The sequence below is a fragment of the Triturus cristatus genome, chromosome 4_1 (genome assembly GCF_964204655.1).
Source record: "Triturus cristatus chromosome 4_1, aTriCri1.1, whole genome shotgun sequence".
NCBI lineage: Eukaryota > Metazoa > Chordata > Amphibia > Caudata > Salamandridae > Triturus > Triturus cristatus.
The window spans coordinates 893,648,349-893,660,498 of NC_140585.1; the positions used below are offsets into that span (position 1 = coordinate 893,648,349).

The window sequence follows — 12,150 nt, forward strand, 5'->3', positions numbered from 1 at the left end:
TAATAGCTAAGCAGACAAATGTAAGAAATAAAACACTCTATGCACATGCACAACTTATGACTGATTGCTTACATAAAGAAAAACAATTAGATTACTAAACATAAAAGGGACAGACACCAAACTAACCCACTGTCACCAGTAAGGAGGTGTGGCCCTGCCCGGCCTCCTTCGGCCTTTGACGGGCCCGCGCTGCGGGGGCACCTGGCGGCTCATATGGTGTTCCGGCGCTGCCAGGCGTCGTCACCAGCGTGCGCCGAAGCAGGGGGTGCTGGGAAATGGAGTTCTCGTTGGCCGTTCCCCTCACGGCGGCGAAGTTCGTGGGCTAAATGGTGTCAGGAGAGCCCGCTGCAAAAGCCGTTCCCCTCACGGCAGGTAAGTGAAGCAGAAGATATGCCACAAAAACTCGAAAAGCATGTCCCACGCTGCGGGGGCACCTGGCGGCTTATACGGTGTTCCGGCGCTGCCAGGCGTCGTCACCAGCGTGCGCCCAAACGGGGGGTGCTGGGAAATGGAGTTCTCGTTGGCCGTTCCCTTCACGGCGGGGAAGTTCGTGGGCTAAATGGTGTCAGAAGAGCCCGCTGCAAAAGCCGTTCCCCTCACGGCAGGTAAGTAAAGCAGAGGATATGCCACAAAAACTCGAAAAGCGTGTCCCGCGCTGCGGGGGCACCTGGCGGCTTATATGGTGTTCCGGCGCTGCCAGGCGTCGTCACCAGCGTGCGCCGAAGCAGGGGGTGCTGGGAAATGGAGTTCTCGTTGGCCGTTCCCCTCACGGCGGCGAAGTTCGTGGGCTAAATGGTATCAGGACAGCCCGCTGCAAAAGCCGTTCCCCTCACGGCAGGTAAGTGAAGCAGAGGATATGCCACAAAAACTCGAAAAGCGTGTCCCCAATCATCTCAGGAATTGGGTCCCTTCTTGAGCTTTTGTCTCAATTTGTTAACTTCTTCTTGAGACCCTTGGTCAAAGAAATGCACACTTTTTTACAGAATACTAAAGATGTCCTGCGTTCACTACAAAACCTGGAATTCAAGCACAAAACTGATTTCTTGTTATTGTTTGATGTGGAATCTCTCTAAAACTGTATACCACAAGATCAAACCCTGTCTACAGTTCAAGCCCTGCTAAACACCACAGATTTGGACACTATAACCTCTGTATCTCTCATTATGCAATGTGCCACCTTTGCAATTAAAGAAATCTTTTTTCAATATGAAGATAGTCTCTTTTTGCAGATATCTTGGACTTCGATGGGAAGTACATTCACCCCCAGCCTGGCTAATCTCTATGTTCATTCCATCAAAACAGAGATTATTCTAACTCCTGCGAACCCCTTCCAATCTAACATCCTTCTTTGGAAGCTCTATATCGATGATATTCCTGTGATATGGCAGGGTACTGCAGAAGGGATCAATCTTTTTCACCATTGGCTCAACACTAGTAACGATTTTTTCAAATTTACCTGTGAATACACTCAAGAGAGACTCCCTTTTTTAGATCTCCTGATTTACACTTTACAGGGTTCATTGTGTACAGAACTGTATAAAAACCCATGGCAAAGAATTCCCTGTTCTTTTTCTCCAGTTACCATCCCAAGTTCCTGAGGGATAATATGCCTTTGAGCCAATTCTTTCGCCTTAGACACAATTGTACGGATGTGGAGAAATTCAAAAGTCATGCAGCAACCTTGGAAGGGCAACTCCTGGATCCACAGTATCCTCGCCATTTGATCAAAAGATTAATGAAAAGAGCTAGGAATAATCATCTTGAGGCTCTCCTTGAAGTGCGCCCTGAGGAAGAACAACATACAGAATAAGATGCGTTAACACATACAGCAGCAGGTCAAGTTTGGTCCAAAAATGCATCATCAAACATTGGAAAATCCTTAATAAGGGTTTATGCACGCTGCCTAAACCCATGTGTGCCTTCAAAAGCAGTGCCAATCTAAAAGACCAATTGGTACACACGAGACCACGGAGCAAACAGCCAGCACAACAAAATACTCTCTGGAATTTACAACCGGTCAAAGGTCATTTACCATGTGGTGGTTGTAGTGTCTATACACAAACTACATACACAACACATATTGTTATCGGCACAGACCGCCCATGGGAGCTTAAGCAACACACAAATTGTAACTCGAACTGCCTGATTTATTTGATTACCTGTCCTTGTGGACTTAGATATGTGGGCAAGACCATGAGAAAGGTAAAGACCCGGATCCTTGAACATAAGAGTACAATTTGTTGTAGAAAACAAATAAACAAACTGACCACACACTTCCAGGAGATGGGGCACAATGCAAATGACTTAGACAAACCTATCATTACGCAGCCAGTTGCTAACATTGTCCCAGTTTCTGTTTAGAAAGGAGCAGCGTTGGGTCTTTAGGCTACACAGTGATAGCAGGGGTCTGAACGATGATATCCCCTGGTTCAGTCTATCTCGTCCTTAATGGGACAGTCTACAATTATGATTTGACCTGAGGTTGTGGACACTTTACATCTATGCATGCCTAATTCAGACTTTTGCAGATATGTTACTGTTAATAAAACTTAGTCTTCATTTTTTTAATTTAGTTTTCTAAATTTAGTTTTTCTATGAGGCATTACAACACTAGCATCTTCTTTTCCATGTTGATACGGAATGGTTGTAAACTAATCACACTTGGGCCCCTGACGCTTTGGATTTTTATAGGATTTCGTTAACCTATACTGTTACGTAACAGTCTTGATTGATTCCCCATTGCTGTTTTGCATTTGCTATCTGGCCTCCACAGACACAACACTCTGGATTCTGTCTCAGAATAGGCTAAGCTTGCTTTTTTTTTCTTTGACCAACATAGTGTGGCAGCGCAACTTTGTAGTGATCCCACCGCTTTTTTTGCCATTAGGTGACTACAAACCCAGGTATAGCTGTGCCACCTAGAGTTGTTGCAAATAACGTTTTGACATTCAATTTCCATTATGAGTCTTTTTATACTGGAAATTCACGTTTTTTTTGCTGTTAAGCTTGTTTCTGTGCTTGCCAATAAAGTTTGGCTTCTTTTTTTCAACTCTGTGCTTTTATAGTCTGCCATATATCTGACAAGATCTGGGCGGCACGATCATACTTCTATACTGACCACATTTCCCAGTAACCTGGGTTGCAGTTATCAGTTCAGTGCTCAGTTTTTTTTTGTTTCTACTTGCTACCACACAGAGATGGGTGAGTCCTGCCTCGAGACGAAGATTGAAGAACGTGTATGCTTCACTCGCCGGTGTCCCTTCCAAGGTGCACGATGCAATTTAGAGGACTACATCCTGCAGGGACTATGTCACTTTGCTTCATAATTCCTCATCCTCATAGGTATACTCAACCCCCCGGGCCCCATTATGGCAGCCATGTGTGGGACACTAGTTATACCTCATGGTTGCACCCTTTGCGGGTCGGCCTGTATTGTTACATTGTACAGGGGCCCCCGCACCCACATACTCCAGGGAGTCATGAGCTGCGTTTGTAGGACTTTTCCCGACACACTCTACTTTGTTTGAGTGTTGTCTTAGGCAACTTAGTCTTCTCAAGAGTTTGCTGGTCACTAGTTTTACATTTTAACCTTTGCAACAACAGCTGTGTAGGGCATCATCACAACTTTTTTATAGGTGCGCACCCTTTACTATTTTTGGTGGGGTGACAGATGCACAGTTTCCTTATAATGCAGTGAGCCACTGCATTGAGTGGGTTGTGTCGTTTGAGGTTAGTGTTCTTAGCGCAATAATGAAGGAGCTCTATGTTGGCAGTAGTTCAGTCTACATGGTATACTTGCCCTTTTGGTTTCCATTTGGCTTCTTGACAAGTCTACCAATAGGCTGATGCCTTTTCCATAGGTGGGTTTAGACATCACTGTGAGTCTAGGACTGCTTTTCCGTATAATCATACAAGTAAAGCCTTGCAATAGGATAGTGAACACGTCATCTGTACAATATTCTTGATGCCATTTTTTTGGTTAAGTATGTTTATTCTGGATTGGGGCCCAAGTAAGTCCTCTAGTCTTCCATACTTGTTCCCATCAGATAGTTTTGCATTACATCTACCGCCGCCTGAATTACAGGTGCTTAGACTAATACAAGACCTCTCATTCTTTGCTTTTACAATTGCATTTACATCTAATCAACTGTGTGTTTTTGTATATTTTATGACTGCACTTTACAGTGAAGTTTTTATTCCCCACTTTCCTCCTATATAGGAACTGGATGCCACCTCGAGTGTGTGTGCCGAGATAAAAGTGCCATTAGCTCACCTGATAATTTGGGTAAGCGTTCAGAACAGCCACTCTCATACTGTATTAGGCCACAGCTGCATTTACAGCATATACACGTGGTGATCTAAAAGCGAGTGCTTGGTGTTGTGTGTTATACATTGTTTATCTAACACTTTGTCTCTTTTCAGGGAAGACGCTGACCAGAGGCAATCTTGAGTGGTTACTATACCCATTAGATGGTCGTATGCCTCTCTTACCACCTACTGAGTTTGGTATGCGTGGTTAACTCACTTCACTTTTCACATTTGGTCCTGAAGAAAGCCTCTACACCTCTACGGAGGGTGCCATGCTAAAACATTTTGACCATCACCAGTCTATGACAGGTTAAATTCTCCTGCCATAGCCTAACTTTTTTATCCTGACCTCTGGATGACCTATTAAAATTTGTTCTGACATACCAGTGAGTTAGTTTTAGCTCACACTCACCTCTCTTTTCACTCCCCCCACACCCTGCTCATTTAAAGGTTTTAGGATACCTCTTCTCTACATAAAAAGCATTCCGGAGCTCCTCCCTCTCAGTGAGGGGGTTCTAGCCCACACTGTGACTAGGTTTGCGGTGTGAGGATGTTACCCTCTGATGAAGCATGCCACCTATGGGTGGGTGAGGGAAACCGCCCTTTAAAAGGGATTCCCCGCACTCTGTTCAAGTTCCAGGCCCATGGGCTCACTTTTTGTTGTTTAATCATGTCTGGATAACATGCAAGAGTGTATGAAGTAGATACCCCGCTATCAAAATATTGACAGGGTGAAAGTAAAAGAAAATACAGTGCTTACAGGTGATTGAGTTTGTTTTGTGTGGGGAGAGGAGAAGGGAATGAAAACAGATGAAGTGGCACAAATGCAGATGGAGGATTTTAGAAAGATTTGGGGAAGAAAAAGTATATAAGTGATTAACCGAGTGAGAGACTGCAGAGGAAAGTGACTGAAAGAGATTAAACATAAGTGATTGTCACACTCAGAATACCATTAACCCTTCCTCAGACCTTGGTAAGGTTTAATTTACTGTCTCATGTTTTCAGAATGTAAACATTTTCAATTCAAATGATTCACAATGAGATCATTGTTACTCAGTTATCTGATACTGCCTACATGCACTGGCAAACAAATGGGTCTGGCTTGTTTTAGGTGCATGCCCATTGCCCCAAATTATAAGTAGATGATCGTTAACACCTATTGTTTTTCAATCATATGATATGAGATACAGCATTTTAATTTGCATTTCTTTAATTTTTGAACAGATGAAGAATCTTTACTCACCAATCCTCACTTATATGGTAAGGAGCTGCTTTTCCCTTGCATGCATTTATTTCACTCTTATAAAGAATTGTACTGCTCAGAAAAATGTTAGTCTGCCCTTCATGGGAAATGCCTTTAGCAACTCCTGCCTTTGCCACAAACCGATCTTAGTGTCAGTGCACAATTTAAGCCAGTGGTTGGAGGTGGAGCCCACCGGTATTCTTTTTGGGGGACCCGGAATTATTTCTACTCATCAGACTTTGGCCCAGAACAAGAGAGATAAAAGCAGGAATGGGGGAAAGAAGTAGGAAGTGAGATGGAAAATCAGTGATAGGAAGAAATCAGGAATGCAAAGGAACCTACGAGTGTAAGGTTTCTGGGATGGGGCAATATATTGGGGAAAGAAAGAGGCATGAGCTGAAATAAGGACTTGACAGACTTGTTATTTGGAAACCTGACATATCAGGGCTTTTGAGAAAAATGTGGGACGTCACTAATTCTTTCATAAATTAATGTCATGTTATATGAATTGGTAGAGCGCAGCTAATCACCCATGAGGGTATCCAGGTGCTGAGTAGGGGTGGCCCTAGGGGGAGGAGGAGATCATGCCTAGTTCATCTGGAATAGCCATGTCTTAGGGTTCCTTTGGCAGTCCATGAGGGAGGGGGAGGTTCTGAGGTGTTTCGGGAGGTCATTCTGGGTCTTGGCTTTGAGATATGAGAAGGAGCATCCTCCGCTTCTGGTCTTCTTGATGTGAGGAAGGCGTGCTCTTGCATGGGAAGCAAATTGAAGGTGTCTGGTGGGTTGGTAGAAGTTGAGGTGGTCTTTGAAGTAAGCTGGACTGACGTTTAAGAGAGCTTTGTAGGTAGGGTGAGTACTTTGAACTTATATCTTTCCTGGACTGGGAGTGGAGATTGTTGAGGTGTGGTGAGATGTGGTTCTTTTGCATGATGTTCAGGATGAGCCTGGCAGCAGCGTTCTGGGTGGTTTGGAGTCAGTACATGGGCTAGGAATCTGATTTAAAGGGCGTTTCCGTAATCAGGTCTACTTGTGATAAGAGTCTGGGTGACATTCATCTGGTTTTCAGTGGAATCCACTTGAAAATCTTGCTTAGCATGCACAGGATGTGGAAGCATGATGAGGAAATGGCGTTGATCTGTCTGCTCATGGAGAGGTTGGTGTCCAGGATAATCTGAGGTTTTTGGCATGGTCCGTTGGGGTTTGTGGAGGGCCAAGTTCGGAAGGCCACCAAGAGTTGTCCTGGCAGAGTGGATGCTGCCAAAGTTCAGGACTTCGGTTTTGTGTTTGTTGAGCTGGAGGCAGTTGTTTTTCATCCAAGCAGCAATGTTTCACATGCAGTTGGTGAAGTTTGCTTTGGCAGTGCAGGTTGAGTCGGTAAGGGAGATGATGAGCTGTGTGTCATTGGCGTAGAATACTATGTTGATGCCATGGGCTCTGATGATGTCCGCCAGGGGTGTCATGTAGACATTTAAGAGTATTAGGCCTATGGGCGATCCTTGAGGTACTCCGCAGATGAATTTCTTGGGTTCTGAGGTGTAGGGGGTGTCTAACTCATTGAGTTCTCTCAGTGAGGAAGGAGAATATCCACTTGAGGACGGGTCCACAGGTACTCAAGTGCTGAAGCTTTCACATGAGTGAATGGGGAAGACCATAGAGAACACTGCGGAGAGGTCGAGGAGTATGAGTGTGACTGTTTCTCCTTGCTCGAGGATACTTCTGATGTCATTGGTGGCCGCATTGAGGGCTGTCTGTGCTATGGTTGGTGTGAAAGCCTGATTGAGACCTGTCTAGGAGTTGATGGAGTTCAAGGTGGTCTGCAACTTGGGTATTGATGGCTTTCTCAATGACTTTAGCTAGAAAATGCAGGCTCAAGATGTGTCTGTAGGTGCTGAGGGTGTTGGGTTCCGCTGTTGGTTTCCTCAATATGGCATTGACTTTTGCATTTTTCCAGCAAGACGGGAAGGTGGCGGTGGTTATGGAGGTTTTGATGATAGTGGTGAGCGTGGGGGGGATGATGGTTCTTCCAAGGTTGTCTATGAAGTGAAGGTATGGGTTTGAGGGGGCTCCTGAGTGGATGTTGTTCATAAGGGCAGTGGTTTCTTCATTTAAGAGAGCATCCAGTTGCATAGATGCTGTTTGGCGAGGAAGGCGGTGCCCGTCTTGTAGGAGGAGTCTGTATCGGTATGCTGTGGGTCAAATGTGTTGTAGATCTTGGCAATCTTCTGTTAGAAGGATTTTGAGAGGTCATTGCAGTGTTTGGGATGGGATGATGTTCTTGTTGGCTGCTGCAGGATTGGAGAACTCCACAATGGTGTAGAGTCCTTTGCTGTTGTTGGAACTGGCTTTGAGTCTAAGAGTAGGTCCCTTTTTCTTTGCATCTCGTAGTTGTTGGTAGTAGAGGTTGAGGGCGAATTTGTATGTGGATCTTGCAGTGGTGTTTTTGTCGAGTCACCATTTTCTCTCAAGTTGTTTGCACTGGTGCTTGAACTCCCTGAGGTTGTTTATGTACCAGCTGGATCGTTTGTTGTTTTTGTAGGTCTTGCTTCTGGTGGGGGCATTGGGGTTGGCGCAATCTTCGAGCCATTTATTAGAGAGCGTAGTGTTGACATTGAAGCTCCCGGTGTGGCTGGGTGGGAGTTCCTGTAGGGTGTTGGTTCAGTTGTCTTTGTTCATTTTGCCCTAGTTTCTTGATTGTGCTTTGGGTTTTTCTGGTGGGGTGGCTTGGTGGGTGGTGATCTTGAAATGTATGATGTAGTGGTCAGACCATTTGTCCTGGGTCATATCGGTGGTGGTAATCCTGTTGTTGGAGGAGAAAATAGGGTTGAGGGTGTGGCTTACTGTGTGTGGTGGCCCTTTGATAAGATGTGTGAGTCTGAGACAGCTAAGGCTGTCGAGGAGGGCAGCGGAGTTAGGATCTGTGGTGTCTTCCGGATGGAAATGGAGGTCTCCAATGAGGGTGCAGTTGGTTGATCTGGTGGAAAAGAGATCAATAAAGTCTGCGATGGGGTTGTAGAATCCCCCTCGGAGGCCCACGGGATGGTAGGTAAGGGTGGCGTTGTAGTGCATTCGTATTTTGAAGTGGAGGTGTTCCATGCTGTTGGTATCTAAGTCCGTGGAGGTGGTGCAGTCAATCGTGTTTTTGTAGATGATCGTGAGTCCTCCGCCTTGTTAAATTAAGCACTGCTTAGTGTCAATTGCCTGAGAGGTCAGGTTCCCGTGTGAGAGCAAACCTTAAATAGAACTATCCTTAATCCGAGAGAAAAACCCTTAAAGAGATCTGTCACTGGTGAGGCATGACCATAGCGAGTGCTGGCATTGAGGGAAATGTCCTAAAGTTCATTTTCATTGCTAGACAAACCAGAGATGGATTGGAGGATGTAAAACCCCCTCCCCTGTGCAAGACTAAGACATCCCTGTTTCTCTTGCTGGGTTTCTACAGGACATTTTGAAGCTCAAGAAAAGTGTAAGGAGCTTTATCTTTGCCACTGGCCCAATTGTGGACATTCTTAATACCAATGGTGCCCCTCCCTAAGTGAGCCTCGCGTTTGAAGTCCAGTGATAAAAAATGGAAAACTGTCCATCTGTCTCTCCCACTCTGTAGCACAATACAGAAGGATAAATAAGCAGATCTAGACTAGAGGTGCCTCCTTACCATCCTCTTGCCTTATCCTGACTCAGGAATTAGTGAATGAATGTGCTCAGGTTCTTAATCAGAGAATTTACTCAACAGTGTCTTGTTGTGTAACAATGGAGAGAGGTATACAAGTCAGCAGTAGAGGCAAGCAGTTATGAATATGACAACAATGGCCTCACAATACACAGAATGTAAAACTCACACATATTTCTTTCTATTAAATTGCATAGATTTGCCTACTTAGGCACATGAATATGAATTGATTTGCTCATGGTCATACATTATTTGAAACAGAGTCTAAGCCAGGCGTGGGACCCAGGTTTCGATGTACCATGGTCAGGAACTTCGCTACTAAACTACGTTTCCTCCCACTCAGACAATTTAACCATAAATCTGATTGAATGTAGAAAAATACCAATGCTTATTTGAAATTCCAAGTAGTAGCCTGGAATTCATGTATGTGAATCAGAATTTTGACTGAGAAAATATTATGTTGCTATTGCTTCGTCACAAAAACCTTTTATGGATTACCAGAGTTTAAACTGCCAAATCAGAATTTGTAATTCCAACCAAAGAGAATTTCTAATACCGATTGCAGTCAATGACAGTGGGTATTTTAAAACCCGTTGGCCCGATGAAATTTGAAATACTTATAAGATTACCCAATCACGAACTACTGTTTCAACTGCCAATGGGCTTTAAAGTAAGGCACTGTATGGAATCCTGATTGATGGTTCATAATTGGGATTTGTAATCATAGGATTGTGAGTCCAAATTGTGAATGAAAACACTTTTAAAGTATATCTTAACTGTTAGACCTGTCAGCCCTAGGGTGGTCTTACCCCGTATTTTTGCCCTTGTCGCATCATTTTTGCCACCATCTTTTTGTTGGCCCTAGGTCTCTGGGCGCCTTACCACTGCCAAACAGTGCTAAGGTGCAGGTGCTCTCTCCTAATAACATTGCAGCCACAGGCCCATGCTACTGCGGAGTGGCCATTGCATACACGCACTAGTGGTTAGGAGCAGGCTGGGACATCTTGATACTGTATCTTTACCATCCCGCCTTTTTGTCCCACAGCCAGATATGTGGAAGCTCCTGGAACCTTCCAGCCCTGGGAGGGGTTATGCTTTGACGCCTTTACAGGAGGGTAAGAGGAAAGGAGGGAAACTGAACTAGTCGGTTGGGACACCACTGGACCTGAGGAAACCTCTGCCGGAGCGTAGGTGGTTGGGCCTAGGGGAGAAACCTACACTACTGGGACTGACTGAGTCTAGGCCCTGCTGTACCCAAGTTAGTTGTGGCACTCTGCCTGCCTGCTGATCTTGCCTGGTGAGGGGGAAACCCAGGGGACCAACTCCAGTGTGCTGCAGGGAACCCTCCTGCCTCTGATGCCTGCCAACTCAACCCCCTTCTCCCCTTCCAAAGCCAGCAACTGAGACCTGCCATCCACTCCCCCTAAGATAAGCGCTGTGCCACCCAGGCGCTATAAAGAAGAGGGAGACTGCCTGCTGTGGGCGCTGCTGATCAGGAGCCTGAGGTAATGAGCACTGTGCCTGCTGAATAACCAGTTACCGGGCTCCTGCCACCGTCCCCCAAGCACTGAGTAGCTCCTCAGCGTTGCTTTGCCTTAACCTTAACTACTGCTGCACCTCCCCCCCTACCTGATATGACTCTCACGCACTGTGCATTCTAGGCGCTGCAAGCCCCGTTCACCGCCGCCGCCCAGGTACTTACGATATAGCGCTGTGCTGCTGGGAGCGCTAACTGCCCAAGTCATCGCCGCGGCCCCTGCTCCGCTGAAGGAGAAGCGCTCACCTGCCGAGGATCACCGCTACGGCCCGGGTGCTGTGAAGTAGGAGGTTCCGCCTGTGTCTCTGACGGGTGTACCTTGATTGGGCGCTGCTGCCGAGTGCGCCGTGGGCCCGAGAATCACCGCCGCGGCCCCGGCGCCTACTGCCCGTGAGGAACTACTGCTGCTGGAGTCACCGCCGCGGCCCCCGAAGCCTGGAGAGGGCCGCCGCGGTATTGAGGAGGCCGCACCAGGCCGGAGGAGCCCACGCGTCCTGCGTCATGTGATGGGGCGCCGGCTGCGTCACCAGCCACGCCCCCGCTAACACCGCACAGCCATTGGACGAGGCTGCCGCGCCCCCAGTGAGCCGCGCAGGGATTGGCCACTGCGGGCGCGCCCTACGAGGCCTGTGCCCGGATTAGTCCCGGGATGAAGAAGACGCCGGAGAGCCGGGACCGGCTCTGACACCCCTGTGGGGGGCTCCGAGCAGAGCGGGAGCCCCCCTGCCTCGCCCCGACCGCGTGTGAGAATTGCCAGCGGGGAATAGCGAGGGCTGCCCAGGAGTCTCCCACGATTAGCAAGGCAGCCCCGCTACCGCCCCTCCCCTCAGGAGACTGTCCCTGGGCCCCCAGGACCCCCAATTAACTTCCTTTCACCACCTGGAACAGTTAAGAGCTGGGGGGCTGAGTTAGGAGGGGACTGCCTGAATGTGCACTACACACCCCAGAGATAGGTTGATGATTCACACGAAGGCCCTGGGGGTGTCTGGTACCTTGATGTTCCCCTATCCAGGAGCTGTTTTGCTGATCTGTTCAGACCCTGAGGCCCCTAAATGAATTTACGCCTGTGTTGGGGCTAGAATGAGTTACTTGTTGCCAAGAGGTTATTGGTGCTATTCACTTGAAGGAATTTACACCTGTTTTGAGCTGAAATTAATTAATTGTTGCCCTGAAATTCGCTGCTTCATTTATCTGAATGAATTAATTGTTGCCCTGCGATTATCTGTTTTAGCTACTCAAATGAATTTACTACTGTCTTGAAATTATCTGCATTATTTCTGAAATGAATTGATTCGCCATGACTTGAAATACATAAAGAATCTGGTTTTACAAATCAACTTGGTGTGGTGTCCTTCATTGTGTGCGCATTGCTGAGTCCGGGTGAGTGAGTGCTGC

General features: G+C 46.7%; 1 protein-coding gene across 1 annotated transcript in view; it reads left to right on the forward strand.

Annotated features, from left to right (window-relative positions):
- Positions 1 to 9,083, forward strand: part of LOC146855752 (CD276 antigen-like) — a 185,648-nt gene extending 176,565 nt beyond the window's left edge. The window contains exons 5-7 of the mRNA XM_085651174.1: positions 5,533 to 5,568; positions 7,503 to 7,597; positions 8,991 to 9,083. Coding sequence (XP_085507300.1) covers positions 5,533 to 5,568; positions 7,503 to 7,597; positions 8,991 to 9,083 — 224 coding nt within the window. The remainder of the gene's footprint in view (positions 1 to 5,532; positions 5,569 to 7,502; positions 7,598 to 8,990) is intronic.
- The last annotated feature ends 3,067 nt before the right edge of the window (positions 9,084 to 12,150 follow it).